The following is a 24,151-nucleotide window of genomic DNA, read 5'->3' as shown; positions in this document are numbered from 1 at the left end:
TTTGAATTACGTGTTATTTTCATCGTATGTGTACAGAGTATTAGGAAGCTGCAGAATTAAAGTACTCTTCACTGTACGACACACATACCCAAGCAGAAACATGAGAATTTAAATGAGATGTGTTTATCAAAGTGAACGAGAGTGGACAATTTCTTCTCTGGTTAATGTATCAATACAAGTCATCTGGAGACATTTCACTTGATAATATTTTAGACATGGAGCTAGCTCCGTGCTTTAGATCTGAAGTGCCAAGAGATTGTAGGTCGTTGTTGTGCGGTAAGAAATTGTGCTAAAAAGATGAATAATGATGATGTCAAGAGTTTTATCAGTAATCCTGTAGATATTGCAACTCAATCAGAAAATCAGCCATGCAATTGTATCAAGATATAAGTAGGCTATATACTGACCTACAATGAGATCTGCCTTGCAGCTACTACTGTAGGTTTGATCCCTCCCCATATCTGAAACAGATCACGTTTATGTTTTAGCAGCATAGATATTCTCACGTGTGGTTGCTCTAATTTACTGGCTGTCCCCAATATCTAGGTTTGCTACCGATCATTGTTGGAGCAGCCGCGGCAGTTCTCGTGGTCATTCTAGTGGTCATCGTCATTTCCGTCTGCTGTTCAAGGTAAGCCATCTCTCTTTTATACTTCTCCATAGCAGGAATGGCAAGTTTACCAGTCTGCAAAATGAAAATGTTCTGGTCCGGTCATTTACGTTGGAAAACGCCGCGTAACTGGACGGTACTGCCTTCTACGCATCCTTCCCCGGGATGTTTACCCTTTTACTCTGTTCTTTTTGAATAGATTAATTTGCTAGCTCTTCGAATAATTGATACTCCTCTGATTTAGTATAACACAATTTGATAATTTACTAGCGTAAACTGAATTTAAGCAAAAAGTAACTTTTTCGTTTACACAGTAACTCTTACACGGCAGATTGGCTCCTATACGAATCAATGGGTACAACACATGTATGTATAGCTGTCGTTGCAGTGAAGAAGGGAAGTAAGCTATTTCTGAACTTGCCTTTGCTCATGCGTCTATCATATTTAGATTTGACGTATTTCTGCTTTATCTTCTTAAGTTTCTGAGATGAAAACGGATATTTGAGTCAAAAGTAGCAGTTGTTTTGTTTGTCTGCATGTATTATGATCTAACGATCACTTCGACTAGTGAAAGGGGTTTCTAACTCAGCGGCGAATGTTTGCGAAATGTCAGAATGTGGCGAATCTTGTATGTTTCGTCAGAGTTCGTAAAATGGTGGCATTCATAAGTTCGTAAACAGTCGTAATCGAACAGTTTTCATTGTCACAAACAGTTTTCATTGCCGCAAACAGTTTCTCTTGTCGCAAAGAAGTTTTGTTTAAAAATTTCTTTGCCACTCTTTCATGTCTTTGTGACAAGAAACACAGTTTGCGACAATGAAACTGTTTGCAAATTTGATTGACGAAACCTGAAATTCACTACATTCGCAAACATTCGCCGCCAGGTAAGATACCTCCGTTTTAACACTTATAGTGTTGAAAACCTCCCACTTTCAGGAGGCCTTTGATAGCGCTAGTATGCGCAAATGCGCCGAAACAATGCACAAACCTAAAAACCATCAATTCATTGGATCCTAAAATTTGCCCTATGGGGTTGATAATCAGTCAAAACTGCGTGTGTGATGTATCGTGAATGTTTGACGCAGTTTGTTACTGTTTACAACCTAAAGCAAATCAAGATCTCGTGTGAGACCGGCTTAAGCAGTGTAAGTAAGTCATGTCTGTGGGGGAGGAAGTTAGAATTGCATGTGGAGTATGTAGTCAAAAGATGGTCTAGATTTTGTGCCATATGGTTTACTTGACTAGCCTTTCGATGAAGAGACAAACATACGCAAAAGACACATAAAGACACACTTATACAGTATTAGCTATAATCACGTGCATATCACATTTTACGCACACAAAAAGTCACATAAATAGATGCACACACAAAGTTTGAAAGATACAGTTACTGAGAGTTATTGATAATTGCATTTTCATCATCTCCCAAACATGTTCAAATTTATAAAATCATGCACAAACTTAGATATGGAGATCCACGAGAACGTAAGACGTTGAAGCTTTGGCCATTCTTTTTCTTTTGTTATCGTTGATTTGTATGTAGGAGTAGCCGCTGAATGTTTAAAACAATTGATGTAACCAAATGAACATATAACACATAGCTAAAATGTTTCCACACTTACATTATAACAATATCACTTTAGATGTGTCAGTGCAACTGTAGATTTATCTTGGGCAGGGAATGTGGCTGAAGTTTCTGTTTTTGTTTTGTTTTGTGTTGACCTATTATTGTAGGGCATAGTCAATTAGGCGGGCAAAAGTTGGAATTAAGCGATATGCGTATAGTGACTGTGTGGGATGCTCTCGTTATGTTTTCACCTGCGTACCCCCCGGCAATGTGTTTGATAGATTTGCTTATGATTGAATCACTTGTTGACACATAGTTGGGATGCATTTTTGTGTACAGTATACTTGGGAGTATCGCCTTTAAGGTAATCTTGTGTGGGTTTGTATTGGAAGCAAAATAATGTGCATGGATTTTACCTTATTGATTGTATAGTTCTTGTCGGTTTTTTTCTTTTCATGTCTAAAGTATTCAAATGACAAACTTTTTCGTGGTCCGAGCAGAGAGTAAAAAGATATCTTATGATAATGAAAATGAAATAAGCGCATTCAAGTTTGCTTCTACTACTTCATTAGACTTGGATACTTTTACATACTGTATTGGAACCCCTGGTACTATAACGTCAGCTGATGTACTTTTTCCATTCTCAATCTATTATCCTCATCTTTCCCCGCCAACAGAAAGGGAAAGCCGGCGAGGGAGCAAAAGTAATGGTCGAAATAAACCTTGAACGTAAACACCCATCCATCCCACTTTTGGTTTTTCTACCTTTCCTTAAAGACCTTGCTCTGGCGCATAATGTCGATACGTGTTATTTGTCGTGCTATGTGATGTTGCCACTCGTGGTATTCTGGTTGTATTCTTTTTATTCTGGTTGCTTTATAGACATTAGTTACACTTGTGGCCATGTCCCCAGTGTTTTACAGAGATGACGTTTACGTAGAACGTTCATAGATGTATTGTGTTATAGTCTCTTTGTTGTCCACATGGATGATATATCCATAGTTTTACCATCTTACGAAATGATATGTCACTTGTGTTGATGTATCTTCTGATATCATTTTTTTTTTCAATGTCTTGTGCATGCATGGTATTACTCTTGCGCAGTGTTCGTTGCCTTCGTGCAAGTCGTCAGTCAGTATTTGTTGTATGATAGACTGATTACTCTCGGCTCTTCACGTCACATGTGCGTAAAACTGTCAAAAAGTAATGACGTCAGAAAGAAAGTTCCGTGCACACTTACTAGTCTTGTTGTCTCGCATATTTTCCTAAAAATACACAAAACAACAACAACGAACAGTGTTAGTACATCTGTAGTTGTCTCTTCTCTGTCAAGCAGTGTGAGGGTACGTTACACATAATGCATGCGCCAGTTTAGATATATACGACGTCACTACGCAGTCCATCCACGATCACCAAAAGCTGCGATTTTCTTACAGTCCCTTACGTCAGAGTTTGCATGATTGAAATTACAATTACTTTTGAATCCTTGCATAATAATATATTGATATTTTTGAAATGCATGCCTTATATTACAAAAAGGATACAGAAGAAATAAAGGAATAGGAATCTTGTTACCAAGAAAGTCTGCTTTTTGACGTCATGCTATTAGGATTTTCATGGTTTTTTTTCTTTACATCTGTGCAATTTATGATTCAATCCTTTTCGTCATGTGATGTAATTCAGTGCGCTTCATAGTGAAATTGTCGGCTTTGTGCATGACGATGTCGGTGCTGTAGCCACTATCCTGACTGTTCACTCAGACAGCATGTCTGTATAAATCGGAGTCTTATTTCACAAGCTTATAAAGCAATGTTGCCTTACAATGAGTGTAGTTACCACAACACCAGCCAGTCAACAACCCATGTGCTCTTGTCACGTTTGTACGTGTCAGGTGCGTTGCTATGGCAACTACAATCATCGAAAACCGTAGCATTAGCGAAATACGTCCTTACGGTGGTTTTAATTTGTTAAATGAAGCCTTTTTGGTGTTTATTTGTGCTTGACAAAACGTGAAATAAGTATTGATCGATTGGCTTAGATAGTGCACGCGCAAACTACAGCCGCACTGTATAGTAGTAAGTGTGAAGTCTGGCGAAATAATAACACTATTCTCGATAAATCGATATCTAAATTCACTGTTCCAAGATATAGTTATTCTGTATATTTCTGCAGTAGAGTCTGATATGATAATGCCTGTAGTGTCCAATATTACTCATATGTAGACCGACGAAATTAGATACTTTTTCTTTTCTGTGACAAAGACCATAGACACAAAGAGTTAAAACTAGGTGAACATTATAATGATCAATTATCATAAATGTACTATTTTGTAGAGAGTGCAGATGTTGTAATAATGGGTGTAGATAGTATAAAGTGAAACACTAATTTTATTCCGGCACCGAAGCCGGTATGAGAATATCAACTACTCGTACACCTTCTTCCCTTCTGTTATTATACTCGGCCGAATGGAACCATGAATTTGAAGATTTTATTATCATTATCATTATCATTATCATTAGTTTGGTATGGTGACAATTGACCGAGAATGGTCAACAATGATGCCTTTTTAACAATATTATGTAACAAGAAATCCAAATCAGATTATCTTTCTCCATTTCTTCTTTAAACATATCTGTGATAAAGATGAATCCAAGTTATATTTCATTTTTAAATAAACGTCATGTTTGTGCGAGAAACGTGTAACATAATAATTTACATTGCACGGAAGTCAGTTATCTGTATTTATCTGTATTCTTCTGTTTAGACAACGCAAGCGACAAACTAAGAAGATACCCTTTGACCCAGCCCTTGGAACCAGCTTTGGAAACCCCGCATTTGAAGACGATGAACAGGAAGAATCGCGGAGAGGCTTCGTACAAGAAAACGATTACGGCGACCTCCCCCGACAAACGTACGACATTGGGGCGTCCGATTATGCCACCGTGGACGAAGTTTCCAGTAGGGCGCCACCGGATGGCAAGGACTCACCAGGTACGGCTCCGATCGCCGAAGGAGGCATAGACAAAAATCGCAACGGAAGCGTGACAAGTTTCAAGCCAGATGCATCGTCAGGTAGTTACAGGCCGGGGACTTTGCCAACTCAAAACTCTTCGAGAGACACTAGTGATTTATATGCTGTCCCAAACAAACATAGGTCGCAAACACCGATGGACGGGCCCGATGAATATTTCAAAAATCCTGCAAATCAAATCGCTACGCCCCTTTGAAACATTCCAGAACTGAAATCAATGTAATTATTTCAACACAGAGACGAGCAAAACATCAAGTTGCTCAGGTGCTAAAATTTCAGTAGTATGATGCGATGCAGGACATTATGATTTGTGAGTTGCCTTCTTCTACTGTTCAGTCTGTTCAGACTAGAGCTTTTTAAAATGACGTATAGAAGTATTTTAAGAGAGGACTTTTATGCTGTTTATATCACCTTGCTCTAGCCTAGCATGTTCGAACATTCACACATAGGTTTTTAAAAGTAAGTCAGTACACGAATTCATAAGCATAAGCATAAGCATATACCTCCTTAGCACTCTATCAAAATCTTGGCAATAACTAACAGTTTACCTTGATTCGCTCGGAGAGAATAACCTAATTGTTATTTTTTAAGGTTAAATCATTAATCAGTAAAGCTAAAAGGTTGGTACTATACAGGGTTCACAATGAGCTTGAAACTTTCTTGGCGGTTCTATGGTAATTACCCCCTGGACAATTACCCCAGACCCTTCCCCTGGTCCTAACCCTAACCCTAATCCTAATCATAATCCTGAACCTAATCCTCACCCTAACCCAAACTCTAACCCTAAACCTGACCTAACCCTAATCCTAACTCAAACCTTATCTATCAATGACCTGTATTTAGCCGGGGTAATTGTCCTTGGGGAGTAATTGCCCTGATACGTTCTTGGCGTCCTTGAAGTAAGACTTGAGAACATTTTAATGAGTAAATCAAGATCTTATCTTCACGAAATTGCCACAATATCCAGCAGTTTAGGCAACAAGGTAACAACTTTAATCTTTTCTTACTAAACTCAAATTGCTAACTTAGCATCTAAGTATGATACGCTGTATACGTATAAAGATCCTGAAATTCCCACCTATACTTACATTAAATCTTAGTGATCATAGTATGCAATACTCTTGTTTCTTATACAGATACCCAGGATGCATGCTCGTAATTTGAATCACGTCACAATGGTAAACAAAAAACAAAATCAACTCAAACAGAGTTATATAATATATATATATTTCAATTAATGTTCATGCTTCTAATCGCCCTCTATTGTCATTGCCTGCATCATCATCGATTTCACAATTTGTATAATAATTATACTGCGCACGTGACCTCGCTATTCATGGCACCAGCACCCACTGAAACAAAACAGTATGATTCTATCATGACCGTAGCTGCTACTAAACATTAACTATGACTCCATTATTAGACGCCATCACTGTATCGACATTAATCCATTCACTTGTCAGTTTCTTAACGACTACTGGTAGAGAACAGATGGAAAATATATTAATATGCTTTTCTGGCTGTCTTTCTATCTGTACCCTCGTTGCTAACTGATTTCCAAACAGTGAGTGTATAGATGAATAACATTTCATGTAATCTATTCTCACACTCCTTTAATCAAGTGTAACAGTATCTGCGCAAGTATGGTATTGCCCAGCCATGAAATGAATATCGCAATATGAGTATAGTGCTCGAGATAGGAACCACTGCATAATAGTTCTCGTAACATGCATGGGCAATATTGTGATGTTTTCGTGACACGATGAGAATGTACATTGCAGAACTTAAATCCCATTCTTTAAAACTCCTCCCGGTTTTGCGGATATCTATCTTAATCCGAACCACACAAAGGAATTAAATCGAGAAAAAAAAATCCATCATGGTGTGTGCTACTTGGTGCAGTTTAGCTGAATATCTCCGCACACAAGTACACCGTGTCTCCCACATTTTGTGCCTATTGACTGAGTATAGCGTGAAAATAGACATGAAGTCTAGAAAAGTTTCAAAATGTATGTGGAACACTGTTTGTTTATTTGTAAACATATTTCCTACTTACCAAGAAGCTTTCTGGTTGGCGTGAAATAAAAATGGAGTGTCTGTTAAAGAAAGGAGAGAGATTATTATTAAGAAGATTTGTGAGGCCTGAAATGAAATTATGCCACTTCGAATGTTTGAATAGGAAGGTTTACTTCCAAGTCAAGTAAAAAGAAAACAATGCTGTTCCTCTTAGAACCACCTCTATGTTACAAATTAATGCCCTTCCTAAGATTGCATCTAGTAATCATGAACAGTGTTCTTGGGCTTTTAAAAAAAATGTATCAATCATGTCATCAGTATAGATTCAAGTGAACGAAATGTATGGATGTCAAATAAAGTACTCGAATGCGCATTGATTACAACCTTAAAATCTTCACACCAAACTTTCTTCTCAACCATTAGTAAAGTGAAGCAATTGATATCGTCTTAGCGATTGAATTCAATGCATTGCAGTCGTATGAGTGTGTGTCCTGCTAGGTAGGTAAATTGTACCGCAGCACCTCAAGGTTCTCTTGGCAGCTCCAAAGAGTTCATGCGCCCTCTACGTTAGAGATCTCATCAAAATGATATGTCATGATGGTGCACTTGGTTTTCTAATATCAATAAACAGAGGACCATTTACTTTCATGTGATCGAAATGAATGCCTGCTGAACGATGTGCTCTATTTCTGAATACATTGGCCAGACTGTTAAAAATTCCTGGATCCTGATTACCTACAGTGCAATTGGGAAACGTGCTACAGTACATCGTATCTCGTGGAGTCTCATAGAGATTTGTACATTATACTTATCATTGGTTTGTAATTGTTAATGGTCTATCTGTCCGACAATGATGTAATAAATTTATAAAAAATGATGGCTAGACTGAGATGACACAGAACGGATCGTGAATTGATCCACCGACATACCATTATCAAAATGCTCTCAGTAATAATTTTGTTTTATACAAATTTCATTATAATGAACTGGTGTCATTGTATTCCACAGATTTCATTTTAACAATTCTCTCGTAAGAAAGTCCCCTTTGATGTTAATTCTCTGGGATTTCTTGTATCTTAATTTTTTGCTGAAATGACCTTTTTACAGTAAGTGTAATAATTCATGAATTGAATATCGATCAATCGCCGTGATTAAACTTTGGCAATATTTTTTTTTTAAACTACAAAGAGAGCCCGACATTTTGTAGAACCCATTCCGTCATCTCAAAGACTTGCTATGAAGAAATCTTGCATTTAAGTTTTTGTTGTTTGTCGTCAGTATTGGCTGCAAATATGCTGATGCCATACAGACTGATTGTATATCTTAGCTTGTTTAAAGTGTGATTGTCGTTTTGGATATTTTACGAAAGTATATGCCGAAGAGATATCGTGTTTATGCTTTTGTTAGAGTGAACACTGCGTACTTTAATGATGTAATGTTGACTACGAGAATAATAACAAAGCCGTATACACTCTCAGATTTCCGTGATCATTTCAGCTTCGACTTTTTTTTTAAACCCATCGTTTTAGGTCCACTGCTTAAAGGTTAGAGGGCTGTGTTCACGAGGTGGCCTTTGCTTTATTTAAATACAAGTATACGAGTCCCTGATTAAAGTCGATGAGGTGTAAAGGTAATTACCACCAGTAGTTAGACGAAAAACTATGTTACCGTAATTTCTTTTACTTAATTGGTCGATTTTTGACGGTGAGCAGGGATTCCCATTTGTTTCGTTTTGTATTGTTTTGTGCGAGACTTTCTTCAACATGTTACTGAAGAATGTGAGTCCGAGGAATATAGCATAAACTGTAAACATCTCAGTCGCATTGTATGCACAACGCTGAATAACATACTATTATCTGATAATCACCCTTGCGCACTTGATGCAACGCATCACTGTGTTTAATTTTACGTAGTGTTGTAGAAATTGTTTAACGTTCAATGTACTTTTAATTTCTGCGAAATTAACTATCGGACTTTGAAATGAATGCTGGATGCACAGCCATAATTACTAAAAGAAAAAAAATGTTTTGAGAAAAAAAAAGTCGTCCTATAAAGTGTCTTTCAATGTACAGAAAAACGCTATTGAACATTGTTGAATGTATCGCGTCATAATGCCGAATGAAATAGACAGGCAGATATTTTTTGGAATGAAACTATACACCAGAGTTGCCTCACAATTAAAATATAGGTGAAGGGAAGTATAAATCACCTCATTAGAAAAGATGCAGTTTTGATACAATTTTTGAGTGAAACGTCGAACAATGATCACCCAAGTCCTGCAAGTGGTTAACGCATTTGCTGTTTATGGTTTTTAATCCTGAATAATCAAAGAGCCATAATGTTCCTGTATCAAAATCGTGTTAAATTTTGATAGTCGAAATTCCATGGCATCAGGTAGACCCATTGTCTGGGTCCAAGAGGGAAATGAAAGTACAAAAATATATTGTTGTCAAAATTATGTAACATACTCATCAACCTTATTGATTTAAATATCGTTCTCTCCTTTCCTAGCAGTGGCGGATCCAGAGGGGGCGCACCGGGCGCGCGCGCCCCCTTTATTTGTTGTTGAAACAAAAGAAAAATAAAAGAAAAAAATGAGATGAAACCCGGAAGTAGCACCAGAAATAATTGTTTGCGCCCCCTTCTTTTATGGAATTCCTGGATCCGCCCCTGACTCGTGTCTTCTCAGATACAAATGATTCAATGAAGTAATGAGTTTATTATTGTGCTAAATAATTATACGTCACAAGCACTGACAAGAGTCACGTTTTCCATCGTCTGAAATTCAATTCATACCAATACAGCCTACCATAGACTTCGCTCGACACATCTGTCCTCAAACTCTCTTGATATCTATGCGTGCAAGAAAAAAAAAAACCAACATACATCTAAGAATAGGAGTTGCCTGAGAATGAATTTTGATTGCTACTCTTTCATGAGACATTATCGAGGTCATGATCAAGCTTTCAATATTATGTACAATTTAGATAGACTGAAATTGCTTTTTTTTAATACACGAATAAGATCCTCTATGTGAGATTTATCATTGATTTGATTGGAATGGTCTGTGTAGATATTCTTTACTTCGAAGTACTATAGGTATTTAACAAAATAAAAAGAAGAAAATATATGCAAATAAGACACCGAAATAGTGAATGATCGCACAACTGTACAAATTGTCACCTATCATGCCTATGATAATGATTATTATGACTGATATATATAATTAAAAAGTCTACATTCACCTTGTTATTGCACGGTAAAACCACTGCTTTGAAATTTGAGCAGATTGTCGTTTTACCGTGTTTTTCGTGTACTGAGCAGAGCTAAGTGCCTATGAAAATAAAACAAAATCTTCGCAGATTATTTCATCAACACAAATACTGCCAGTGTCGTGTTTGATTATTTCATGAGGTTGACTTATAAACGCATGCGATTCCACGGTATGATAAAGTTGACTTTAAAGCAAACAAATAAACAAACAAACAAACAAACGACCCGGAGCAATATCAAGATATCAAAGTCATCTATTGAAAATCGGTCATGATGAAATACATTAATGGAATTTAGCTTTTCACATGATTGATTCAAACAACAACATCATACATTTATGCAAATAAGATGAGGGTGATAATCACGTCATCAGCTCTCAACTCTCCATCCGTTTTTTGTACACAAAGTAGGCATATCTTGTGGTGAATAATTTAACAGCTACAACCGTTCCTTTAAAATTCATCATTGTCAGTCTATTAAAGCGCAACTAAACATGACGTCAGAATGCATTCTCCGCTTTACGCCAGCAAACGAGGACAAAAATATTGAAGCTGCTTTGTTAATGAAGCAATGCTGCTGAATGGATTAAATTTGAAAATGTGAGCCAACTTGTAAATCGCATTGGGAAATGCAATAAAGGAATATGAAGTCTGAAGCAAAATTAAAAAAAAAATACTTTTAACCTGTTGCAATATATCTTGGACGAGTTTTGCAGACAAGACAACAAATAATGCGTGCAAACTGTTGAGAAGACGGTTTACTTGTGAATTCAGTATTGTGGATATCGTTATCCACAAATCTGAATTCACCAAGAACCCGTCTTCTCCATAAATCTCTAAATTTCTCCCCTTATAATGACCGAATAAAAAGCTACAATATGCGCATATTTGTTCTAGATACAGTGTATTAGATATCTTCAAAAACAGAAGCTATCAGTGCTCGCCCGTTAATCGGGAACCGCTTTAGCGGGAACCCCGCTTAAGTGCAACAAAACTAGAGATGTAACAAATTATTTTGTTCACGTGCTATTTCCACCGCTTAATCGGAACCGTAAACCGCTTTATGGGGATAAATTCTGGTGTACTTTGAACCCAAGTCGCGTGTATTCTTTGCTGCTTTGCTGGAAAGCCTCGGGAGAGATTTCTATGGTTGTCAGAAGAAAAAAAAATCCAAATCATTATCATGCAAAGGTAACGCATATACAAAATTACATAAATGCTAATCATCAATAGAGTTTTCTCTGGTCTGTTGGTATAGCTCGCTATTGATCAAGACAAAAGATACGTAAATGTTGAAAATGTCCTAAAAAGGCAAATTGGCAACTATTACCCTGAGACAAGAAGACAGATGCCGCCAGCAATTCTCTGAGATAAAAGATGCATAAAGGGTCAACAGAGGACTAGTACATCAAGGGTTCGCAGCCAGCGTAACTATTTACTGATAAATGTCGATCCATTGTATATATATTTCTGGCCCCATTTCCTATAGCAATGAACCATTCGTTTCGGCAGTTGTGTTCCATTAGCCCACCTGCCTGACGTATTCATTATTTTCGCACTATGTGTTTGCAGTAATGGGCCATTTATTTCAGCTGCCTCGTTTAGAACGATAGTTTAACAACTGTATTCAAATTGTATGCGTGCTTCATCATACAAAGGTGGTTACTGGCGACCATTGAGCTTGTCTGAGACTGACTTGCACGACAAAACAGAAATATCAACGCGTTCAAATTGAATGTATAAGCTAAAAATCTAATAAATATTTTGACTTACAAGTTCATTGAATAGCATGTTATCTTCGAAAAGAAATTATCTTGCATTATGGACAGATTTTAAAACAGGTTTATTCAGTGCCAATAGCCTATTTAGGTTTGCCTAAACTAGTGAATGCTGTGAGGTCGAAATAACCTATGCAGGATATTAACGACAGCAATTAGTAAAAGTGCACTTAACTTAAGATTAACAGGTGTGTTGCATTTTGCTTGGCAAGTATGACAGGGATATTAACGTATTTCCCGGACTAAGAGCGTGATTATGTTGAAACTAGTTAAAGGAAGTCATATAATTACATTTACCATCCGATTAATAAGGGTTCGAACAGACGCATTCGGAGAGTACAAACACAGAGCGACTCACATGACTAACACCTGGAACCTAGCGCGCATCCTTTAAAACAATCTGAACCTGGATAACTACCTAAAACTTACCCATTGTTCCTTTTATCACAATTACTCCGTCCTGAAAATGTCGTCATGACCCCTTCATAAGATTCCGTGCAATATTGCTAGCAGACAAACTAATCTAACAAACGAACAAACGAACAATTAAACAAACGCCGTCAAAAATATAACCTCCTTGGCCGAGGAAATGATGTTATTGATGATGATGGAAACGACGACGACAATGATGTTATTGATGATGATGATGATGATGATGATGATGATGATGAGATTATCATACTGGTGTAGCTACAACGTATTGTGACGTTTTACCTCCTGGATATACCGTTCAGTGTTTATCACTATCTTCTAGGACAGTCCTCCCATTACCAATTCGCCATCATTGCCAGGCACCCACATGATTTACAGGGGTCATCCCACGAGACCGACACCCACGAGTCATACGACCCACGAGTTCGACATTGAATAAAGGTCCGTTAGTTATACAACCCACGAGTCGTACAGCCCATGAGTTCTACACTAGGGAAGTAAAGCCCATGAGTCCCACACTAACCAAACAAAGCCCACGAGTTCGACACTAAGCAAAAAAGGCCCTCGAGTTCGACTCTAGGTAAAAACGACCCACGAGTTCGACACTGAGCAAAGCTAGGTAAAAACGATACACGAGTTCGACACAACATTACGCGGCGTAATGCATCTTTCTCGTAGGTCTCGTTTGCTTAGTGTCAAACTCATATGCCTTCTAAGTGTCGGACTCATGGGCCTTATTTGCTTAGTGTCTAACTTACGGGCTGTATGACTCGTGAGCTGTATGATTCGTGTTTGTCGAACTCATGACGTACATCCAATTTACACTCCGGGGTTTGTCACGGACCAAAGCTGGAAGACATCTTGCCCAAGGATGTACTCGCTGGGCAGGACTCGGATCCATGATCTCTTGTTAACCTACTCCGTGCCAGGAATTGTTGATGGTGTGTAGAAAACTACTTGGGTTTTCTGTGGAAATTGGCACTCGAAGCACTTAAAGGCTCCTCAGGTTTTAACGTGAGTGTGGAATGGCATAGCCCAAAATCAGCCAACTCCCATCCTCAGAAATTAAAGTGAACGTGTAGTGGACCTTCAAGCTTCTTTCGTCAGTGAAGAAGTAATATGGGAACAGTTTGTTACGCGAGCATCTCTTTCTCCCTTCTCTGCCCATCTTACCCCCCCCCCCCGCCCCTCCTCACGCTGAACACCAACGGTGTTACAATCCTCTGCATATTGCTGAGTAAATGTGGCGGTAATTACACTCTGGTCTAGTCTCTCTCTAATTGAATGTAGCACCATCATCGGCCTCGATTAATTACCAGTAACGAGATAGCGAACAGATATGAGCCGCACACGCTCGCGCGTCCCGCTTATCAACGCCGGAGTTCACGACGATGCGCTAAGTCGGCGCAAATGAATTCGATCTAGACAATTTCAACCGAACATGCTGACCCATTCCCTTTTTCTGATGGGAGGGCAGAAAGGGCAGAGTGGGGAGTGAAGGAAGGGTGTGGGTGGGGAGAAGACTATAAATGCCCTTCGAAAGTTCTTTGCGTCATTGAAACTCATATACATATATCTGTTTTGATCTGCATTTACCTATGTAATAAAACATCATCTCCTCTAAAAATAAAATAAAAACAAACAAGAAAGACAGAACCAAAGCAGGGTACCAGCATTTACCAACAGGTTACGCAATTGTACCGAAATAAAGATATGTGATAGGGTTATCTGAACCGAGAGCCGTCTTATTCATTGTGTTTTGAGACACGAATGAACGCGTTTTAGTACGTTTGTCGCTCTATTGCTTGGATTTTATTCGATGTGCTTTGAGACACGATTGAACAAAGTATGTTTGTCGCTCTATTGATTTCATTTTATTCGATGTGCTTTTAGACACGAATGAACACGTTTTAGTATGTGTGTCCCTTTATTGACCGGATTAAGATGTCAGGAAATTTAGTTCCCAAACGTTTCTATTATGATGCAAATTGGAGGAATTTAAGTTGACATCTTGTAGCGAAATAAATCTCTAAAGTTTAGATTTGAATGATAAAAAGTCATCAGTCATCTATCACGAAAAGAGAATGAACTCCGCCTTCACTCGGAATGTTTGCCGCCAACTCGTGTATTTGAACCAAGTCAGGCGTGCAGTTCTCAAAACGAGAGAGAGAGAAAAAACACACCTTTTGTTGACGTGGGACAATCTCCGTGGTCCCATCTGTAACCCTCGACGTGGGAACGAATATCGGACTGACGATCCTTGGTATAGTACATTATTATGAAAGTGTGGCCAACATAACAGCGCCAACCGGGGATCTGTTTTAATGAGCCCATGATTGAATGGAAAACCCTTGCGCACCTTAATAGAATCCTGAAAGGTTTGAGCTCATAGACGTGGAGGGGGCAAGCTGTGAGGAATATCGAAATTCGTACTCTGGGTAAGTAGAGTCATTTCCTTGTGCTTTATGATGTATTTGGTAACCAAACTCGACCGAAGCGCCTCGGCATGTGAGTTTGGAGTTCTGATAGATTGCGGCCTGTTTGGAGAGTGTGCTTGTGCGTGTGTGTACCAATGTCATTGAAGTGAAAAGTAGGCACAAGTACTTGATCAAATAGAGTGGGATGGATATTCGATGTGTCATTCGCATGGCACGTGTACCATCAACACAGTGAGACCTATGTGTTTTATATCTATTAGATAGCACTAACATTCACACCGTGTTATTAGTGGGTATTCTTATATCCTTTATATTGCAAAAGGTAATTTTTTATTTGTGGGATACGTGTGCAAGGCGCGACAGGGGTATCGCAGACAGTTTGTGGGCTTGTACGTGTTGTAAGCAGGTGGTCTGAATCTTGTTGAGGGGGAAAAAGGTGTGACTATAACCATGCAAACAGCGGAGGGATCACGAGTACTTGAAAAGACCGTTTCTACATTGTATTACAATTTCTGGATTCTTCTTTCTAACAGCCTATAGTAACGAAACGTTTCATTCACCTGCTCCCTCCAATTAATTTACATAGGCCGGAATTTTCTTAGTTGTTGCTAGGTAGGACAAGCCTCCGGCAAGCTTTGTGGTTGTTAAGGGTAACTTTTGTGAACAAAGTACGCATAAAATCTGTACAGAACCGGTCTTACCACTCTTGTCTAGGATTACAATGGAACAATTCGCTAATATTCGAATTCTGTGGGTACCTTTATAACAAACAATTTTTGACAGCCAAAAATCTTGCACGAGCCCCGAGGTTTTCTGCCATAGCAAGAATCAGTGAATGCCATGTGTCTTCCAAGTGTTAAAGTACGTTGAGTATCTCCAAATGGGTGGCATACTTACTTAGGCCGTCCGTTAGAGGTAAAAAAAAAATCCATAATTTTGAAGATATTAATCTGATGTATTCCGTTGACAGGAAACCTGATAGGGCAATGTATTTGATGAATGATCAGATCAACGTATGACCTTAAGGACAAGACGTGCCAACCTAATAAAGATCACCCAGTGTCTCTAATCGCTGAAGGGACCAGCAAGAAAATACAAAGGACAGAATTATGTTTATGTATACCATATCATGGAGTATCTTAATTTGAAATACGGGGCGCAGGATGTGATCATCATTGTGACCACTGCAAAAGTGTAAAGGCTTTCAGATACTGTGGGAACTAGCACCGCGATGTCTTTTGTTGATGCGCTTGACCTACGAATAGATGAGACGTGTGATATCACCATTTTTTCGTTCCAAAGTTTACGTAGTTTGAGCTATAGCTGACAAAATGGCGTGCTTCAGCAGTATCCGATATCTTTCAACAGTGCATGATTATATTACCAACACGGTCGAAGTTTGTTACTGCACAATATACAATACACAATGCCATCAATGACCATAACAGCGTGTAATGACATCACGCACACAAGGTTGTATAATGTTTATGGGCTATTCATTTGTTTTTCTCACGCAATGTTTTCATTGCTACCAGTATATAGAAAAATTAATGCTTGTTTCACATTGGCCAGGAGTCGGCATATTCCGGCATGCATAAGGCGTAGGCCATAGCAATTTTCGGTTGAACGCCAAACATGCCACTATTATTGTGTCCACGAAGTTCGATAAACATAGAGCTAGTACAACTCCTCCCTAAAAGAACACATAGTAAGCACGTTTTGTGAGGTCTCCCTAAGATGGGAACTTTGTAGTGTAGTGTAGTGTTTTCTTTGTACATTGTTTGCCCAGTTTCGCTTTGTATTTACCAATGTCTCCCTATATTTCACTCATTCAATCAAACAAGGGCAACAACAATAGCATCAAACAACAATGAGAAAATGTTCGTGTAGTAGTCAATGCTCACTTCAACATTTTATGCATCGTTCTATATAGACATGTACAAGGAAATACTGTTTGGCACTCAATCATATTTTAACGACAGGGCTGAATAGGTGATCGTCTCGCCTACGGTTCGGCCGAGTGGTGCGGACTTCCCACCACGTCTACAGGGCGATGACACTGTATGTATAATTACCATGAGACAACTCATTCATCACTGTCTCCGTGGATGAAAACGAAGACGTGTTGATGATGGCTTCGTCATCACCAGGCCAACGTTGGTGGGGCTATTAACTCTTTCAACCCCATCAAAAAGTCACGCGTATGATTAACATAATACCGCTGGGTTGGTCACCCACAAACCGCCATCCCAGAAATGACAAGGTTAATAACGTTTTTCTCGTCTTCATCACAGTCTAGTATGGTTTGGAGAACTGTCTTCATGACAAATGCTTCATGCAACAATTGGTAAAGGAGGACACTGGATAAAACATTTATGCCAAAGAAAGTTTTAGAAAAGAAAAGAAGGAGCAGGCAATTTATGATTGCCGAGATTATTATAACGTACTGAAAACACAGACAGGGGGAGAAGTATCGGTCCCACATACCTTTTACGACATGATCAGCAATAATTTGTTATGACTATATCTAAACTATGTTACGTTACGTGATATAGAAAATGAGGAAATACACGCGTATTAATAGCTTTGCGCTATTTAAAAGCGGAGGAAAATTGTGCTACTATTAAAGCCTTAGAAAGGCTTGTACATCTTATGATCATAAAAATAAAGACGGGGATCTTAATACTAACATAATGTGACAATTTTAGACATAAAAGCACCAAGTTTATCTCGACGAAACTGGTGGCTGCCTGACAATAAAACCGTCTGGATTATAATCATTGTTAGCGACATGAGGTGATATCTGAAATACTTGGTTACTACACCAAATAATGTCATTATCAGTTCAGATTCATAGAATCACATAAAGCTTGCCATAAGTTTGTAATCCGGATAACAAACGTACGTGTGAAAGGCGGAGGGGGGGGGGGGTCGTATTATCCAAATGATACCTTGCTTGATATTTTTGGCGCGACGTCGAATTTACAAGTATCATAAACGTCAAATTGGTGAAATGATATAGTCACAGTTAAATGCTACGAAGGTGTTCAGAGAAGAAGACATGCAACTCCACGGCTGTTTTCATTGTAATCTGCCCCTGTTGATGGCCATTTGGCATGATGTTGTTGCCGTTCATGACATCAACAACACAAAACACGTTGAGGTGTGAATTTTCTTCAATTTGTCTCCCTCTCTACAACAATTCACACCTCAACCTTCATCCCCTCTGATTAATAATGTATTCTCTTGCTTACAAAACACGTTGTTCCTAACTTTAGTAAGAAGGATATTGACTTCAAAACTGGTAAGTTTTTGATGGTGGAATGCTCAATGCTTTTCGTTGTTTATTTTGTCTTTTCCATCGTACCGCACGTACGCGCGAGGAACAAAGAAGGTTGTCACCCATCACCCGATGACACCAACACGCACGGAAAACGTGGAAATTCACGCAACCATGACATTGAACGAGACCATGTGCTGGATATGCTCGGGAAATCCGTGAACTTAGTTTCCTTTTCTCAACTCTTGCTGCGTTTTGTTTTGCTCTGTTTTGTTTTTGCGGAATAGACGTGGGGCGTATTGTAGAATGAAATTTTATTAGTTATTCCTGTTTTAACTTCCTCCATACTAAATGATTATAATCGTTGCTTCTCTTAAAAACGTAGTAAGAGATGCAATTTATGCATCGGAAAAACAGCTCGAGACTCATAGTAGGGCATATTATACACTGCACAGTATAGTATAGGATGAAAAATAACAAATCATGCATGTGTGATTATTGTCCATCACGTTAACAGTAGACGGTTCTCTTTGCCTTTTGCTAACTTTGTGTGTGTGCGTGTGTGAGTGCGTGTGTGTGTCCGTTTGTGTGTGGGTGTGTGTGTGTGTGTGTGCGTATGTGTACATGTGTGTGTGTGTGTATAATGGTTACAGTTCGATATTCCGAAGATTCGTTATTCCGAAGGTTAGTTATTCCGAAGGTTCGTTTTATGTCTTTTTCAGTGAGTAATCGTCACCACAATGTTCTTTTTTAACACTCTGCTAGCAAAGGAAAAAAAAAACACATTTGATTATTCATTGATGAATTGTAGATTTTGTTTGTGCGTTGTTTTATTTTTCGTTGCGTCAATTCGTTTTCATACATTACTGCATTGGACACAAATTAACGTTAGGAATAGTCCACACAATCTCAGCACCTGTATAATTATACATAATTTTCTAGAGGTCGGTATTGTTAATGAGTTACAAACCATTGTCCCGGTGTGAAAAAAAAAATAAAAAAATCATACTTTCAAACTTCTGTTGTCCTTACAACATTGAGTTTACCCAACGCCTCTGCAATGAAGAATACCAAAGCACTGATGAAGAGTTGGTATCCTATAGTTAGTGTACAGTTTAAGAGAACTTCCAAATAAGCAATACCATTTTTCCCCTGTAAGTTACCGGTAATTTGTGTCTGGAGTCCGGAGTTAAATCGGTTTCAGTAAATCTAGAGACTACAACAGCTGGTGCAGATAGGAAACGACAAAAAGCATGGCGGAAATGATCATTAAAAATTTCCCGCTTGATTTCCCGGAAGTCATTACAGATACCAAACTGTAAACATTCTTTTTCTTTGATGCATTCAACAACGATCTGTTTTGTGTTTTGTTTCTTTTTGTTTTGTTCTTCCAGTCTTTTATTCCATATAGGAAGAAATTTCCGCTTTGATATTTGATGCTATGTGGAGTAGACATACAACTATCAGTCAAAAACACAGGGGGATGAGGAAATAGCAGTAAGTGTATTGCCTCGTCATGCATTTAAACAGAAACCTCGTTTTAGATGGGGTCATGGCTCCTGATATATGTCGAGTTTCTCAAACACATCAACGTTACGTTACTTCGTCACTACACAACGCGACACCAAAATGACCTATATTTTCTTTCCTTGTTCTCACAAGATAAGAAAACCCTACGTTGCCCTACCTTCAGTATGTTTGTGCTGAATACTGTAGGTCACCCTGAAAGTACTAGCAATCCGTTTCAACATCGCCATATACGTGCAGACAAGTTAGATGAATTCCCATTCTTGGATAGCAGAGCGCAAACCCTCCGCCAATTAAAAGGTCACGTACCGCTGTCGAACTATCCACACTTCCTTTAAGAAAACCCCTGCATCCGGGTCATGATCCGGATCACCCGGCACAAAAACCCCCAAACAACCCACAAAACTGAGTACCTGTAGCTGTTCCGTTAACCAGATTGGACCTATGTTGAAGATGTCATCAATATCCGTTCGTAGCCTTGCGAATGTCTCGCTAACAGACAATCAAAAAAGAGCCGACGAAAACATTAAACTCCTTACATTGGGTGAGGTAATAGGATCGAGAAAAGTGCAACTCAGACAAAGGTTGCTGCATGCAAGCAGTGGTTCGAGAGCCCGATGGTCAACAGGTCTACGTTGGCGTGATCTTCAGAAGGTCGGATGTCTCCTTGGAAGTATACTTGAGATGCGATGGGAATTAAGGAGTCGGAGAGCGACAGTGGGGATCACACACTAATGGGTCGTCCTATACCTCACACTGAGAGGTGTAAAGCTGATACGGTATTACTGTCTGAGAGAATGAAACGTCATTGCGATTGATGAAAGAGCATGACAAGAAATCGACACAATGATAAAAAGACAGAGAGACAGACAGACTGACGGAGAGGTAAAGAGAAAGAGAGGTGTGATGGGGAGAGAGATGATTACAAAGAAAAACGTAAAAGAGAGAGTGAAACATTTATGATATTGTAGTAAGAAAGAGAGCAACAGAGGTACAGGAAGATGAAGATCTATAGGAAATGCTATGTGTGAGAAAAAAGGAATAGAAAAAGAAATATTTGCAAATGATTGATGACTAGTATAAGTGGGATTGACGTGACGCACAGAGTCTGATGTGTTTCTTTTTAAGTGCGCAAATCAGCTAGCAGAAATAGAGTGCAGCCGAAGTGTAGCTTTACTCCATATCTAAGTTGACGTTGATAAGTAGAAAACATAAAACAAACAAAATAGTACACGTTTTTTATCAAATTGGTCGTGAAATTATATTGATGTTTAGAGTATCTTCAAAAATATTATATCTTGGAGCTACTACGTTGTAGCTCCTTGATTGTGCACTAATCTGTGTACAGATCAGTATGGGGTGGAGCTGTGAGGTTAGGATGGCGTAGCGTTGCACTATCCATAAGGTGAACATGTTGAGCAGTTCATAAGTATGACCTTACCGAACTTTCGGGCAAGGAGGTTGAGTGTGGAGAACGCGAGCTGCCCTCTTCGAGGGCGATTGAACTGTTGAGAGAGAAGATTGATGATTGAAGTGCATGGTGTTGCAAATTTGAAACGCAATGACCTAATTAATGTGTAATTTTATGGAAAACACACACACACACACACACACACACACACACACACACACACACACTCACAACGCTGTATACCCTTTACGTGCATACTATGATATCGCAGACCATGAGGTAGTAATGAAAAACAGTATATCACATTAGCGGCTGTTTCTATAGAGACGGAAAACCAGGGTGATTAGTTGGAAGCGCTATTGTTGAAAAGTTTCTTTGTCTCTCTTTCCCTGCCTCCCGCCTTCTTTTACTATCTTTGGCCCGAATTCACGAAGGTGGAACAATTGAAACCAAGGTTTTAACCATGGACAATTTGTATGGAGCGCCAAGTGTTGCATGGCCTATTTCGTCGTTTCGTCATTTCATCGACAAAATTTGACGAAATGACCGATTTGGTTACGAAATAGGTCATGCGACACTTGGCGCTCCATATATTGTCCATGGTTTAAATCATCATGTTGACCATGGTCTCAATTGTACCACCTTCGTAAATTCGGGCCTTAGTCTCCGTGTCTTTTTAAACTTGCATGTCATTTTGTGGGAAACCTCTGGAATAATCAAACGCATTTTTGACCTTGCTGTCACTAACTCCATTTATTCTGAGAAGGTCTACTTATCAGCTTCCCTGCACTCAACTTAACCATTTCTTTGCGTCCCTAGTCCTCTTGAATCACACCGACGTATATCGTTGAGGGCGCAGACAAACCGAGAGAATTTGATCGACAATCTTCAAAACTGCTCCCCCGTTACCGTTACCATGGAGACATGTTTTGTAGCCCCATGGAGTTACCTTGAAGGCATGTCTCTCGGTCATTATTTTCACCAGAGGATTGTCTTAATTCGTTCTGTTTTCCTTTTAGGGAATGATTTATACGAGTGTTAGCTTATTCTTTTCATTTCATTTAGGTTTATTTCATTTCCAGCACATTATGATTACAACATTTGAATACACATAATGATTCAACAATGCAATGAAAAACAAATTATCAACAGTTGTACATTTTTTTTTTTCATTTCAAGACAAATACCGCAAAAAAAAATGTTGGAAATGGAGGGGACTGTTCAAAAACATTATCTGATGATACACGTTGCTAATTTGAAATAAGACCTCAGACATACTATATCTTTTGGAGTCAGTGGACAAGATCATAGGTCGTGGTGATGGTAGCCCTCATTTGCAGATCAATTTGGATTCAAAGAAAAACAAAAGAAAGACTGACTTAGTTTTACATTATATACAATAAGTATTTTGTAAACACACCCCCTCAACAGTGACAAAATTCCAATATTCATGATAACTTACTGGTACTAGACGCGTTCGTGTCAAGAAAGCAAAGACCTGTCTACAGAATGTGGAAAAATGGTTTGGGGATTGGGATAGGTGATGAACTGCGAATAGTTCGATCTCTCCTCACATATTCTAACTGATGGTTGAACCAAGAATTTCATACCCTCTCTTCCGAAACCAACAGTCATTGTAGAGGAAATTTGCTTAGAATGACGATTGAGTGTCAGTACATTGAATAAGATTTCCCATAGTTCACGTCATTTTATGTGTTATATCATACATAGACAAATGTATAGGGCTCTACATCCATACATACACGCATACATACATACATCTATACTTACATACACCTATACTTACATACACCCTCATACTTACATACAGACATACATATATACACTTATACACACACATACAAATAAGATATATAAATATACTTGTAGTCATTAGACATCCCTCCCTTCTTTCATGTTATCCATTACATGCATTCACACATACAATGGGCATGATACATCTTTTGCTCGAAACCTTCCGAAGTGGTTTATTGGCAAAACGAGGGCTACTCTTACATTGTGATAGCAAAACCTCCGCTTGATGGTCTTCAACAGACCACCATACCTGTTCTCCGCATTACACGATGCTAAACCAATTTCGGTCTGTTAAAGCACGTCACAAGATTTTGTATCGGGTTGGTCCACGTCACGTGGTTTACTCATTACGCCCGCATTCAATGAAGTCATGTCGCAAGCACGATGTATAATTCAATGGACTCGTTAACTGTGGCTATATTATAAGTTCGCGCTGGCTATATTGGCGGAACTAGTGCACGCTGGTAGCAATTGCGCGAAGAAAAAAAAAACAACAGCCTAATGGAGTTTAGCTATATACCTCAATTACGTGGAGGAAATTATAATGTATCAACATCTTATTAAGATAGTAAAAACTCTTGCTGATCAGAGATTAAATTGGATTTTTGATTGATGAGGAGCACTGATTTTCCTGTAGCATCTGAAAGATCATTTTGGTCAATATTACTACAGTTACTCTGTGGTATTGGTAGCACATTTGGTAAATATACTGATACTTTTACACGAGACGCCATTTTGTCGGTCATAGAAGTGCTTAGACATAGAATGGAAGGTGGCTCGTGTTGCCATGGCACCTTCTGGAAATGGAACATCATCACGATTTATGGACAAAATCCTGAACAATGCTTGTTTCAAGCGTCATTCTTATACCACAGACATGGCTCAGGATTGGAGCCATTCATATATAGTTTTGTTCTTCTTCTATACAGAACTAGTGTGAAGAGTTGGCAATCGATCACTATTTTTTTCTTTCT

At 38.7% G+C, this 24,151-nt stretch overlaps 1 protein-coding gene across 1 annotated transcript in view; it reads left to right on the top strand.

Moving 5' to 3' along the window:
* Positions 1–24,151, top strand: part of LOC139713403 (uncharacterized) — a 79,706-nt gene that overhangs the window by 49,673 nt on the left and 5,882 nt on the right. The window contains exons 7-8 of the mRNA XM_071625138.1: positions 547–631; positions 4,942–5,249. Of these exons, the coding sequence (XP_071481239.1) occupies positions 547–631; positions 4,942–5,249 (393 nt within the window). The remainder of the gene's footprint in view (positions 1–546; positions 632–4,941; positions 5,250–24,151) is intronic.

This window comes from Diadema antillarum, unplaced genomic scaffold (genome assembly GCF_040938485.1).
Source record: "Diadema antillarum isolate AM-2024a unplaced genomic scaffold, OU_Dant_1.0 seq00001957_RagTag, whole genome shotgun sequence".
NCBI lineage: Eukaryota > Metazoa > Echinodermata > Echinoidea > Diadematoida > Diadematidae > Diadema > Diadema antillarum.
This window is presented reverse-complemented; position numbering and strand designations above follow the sequence as displayed.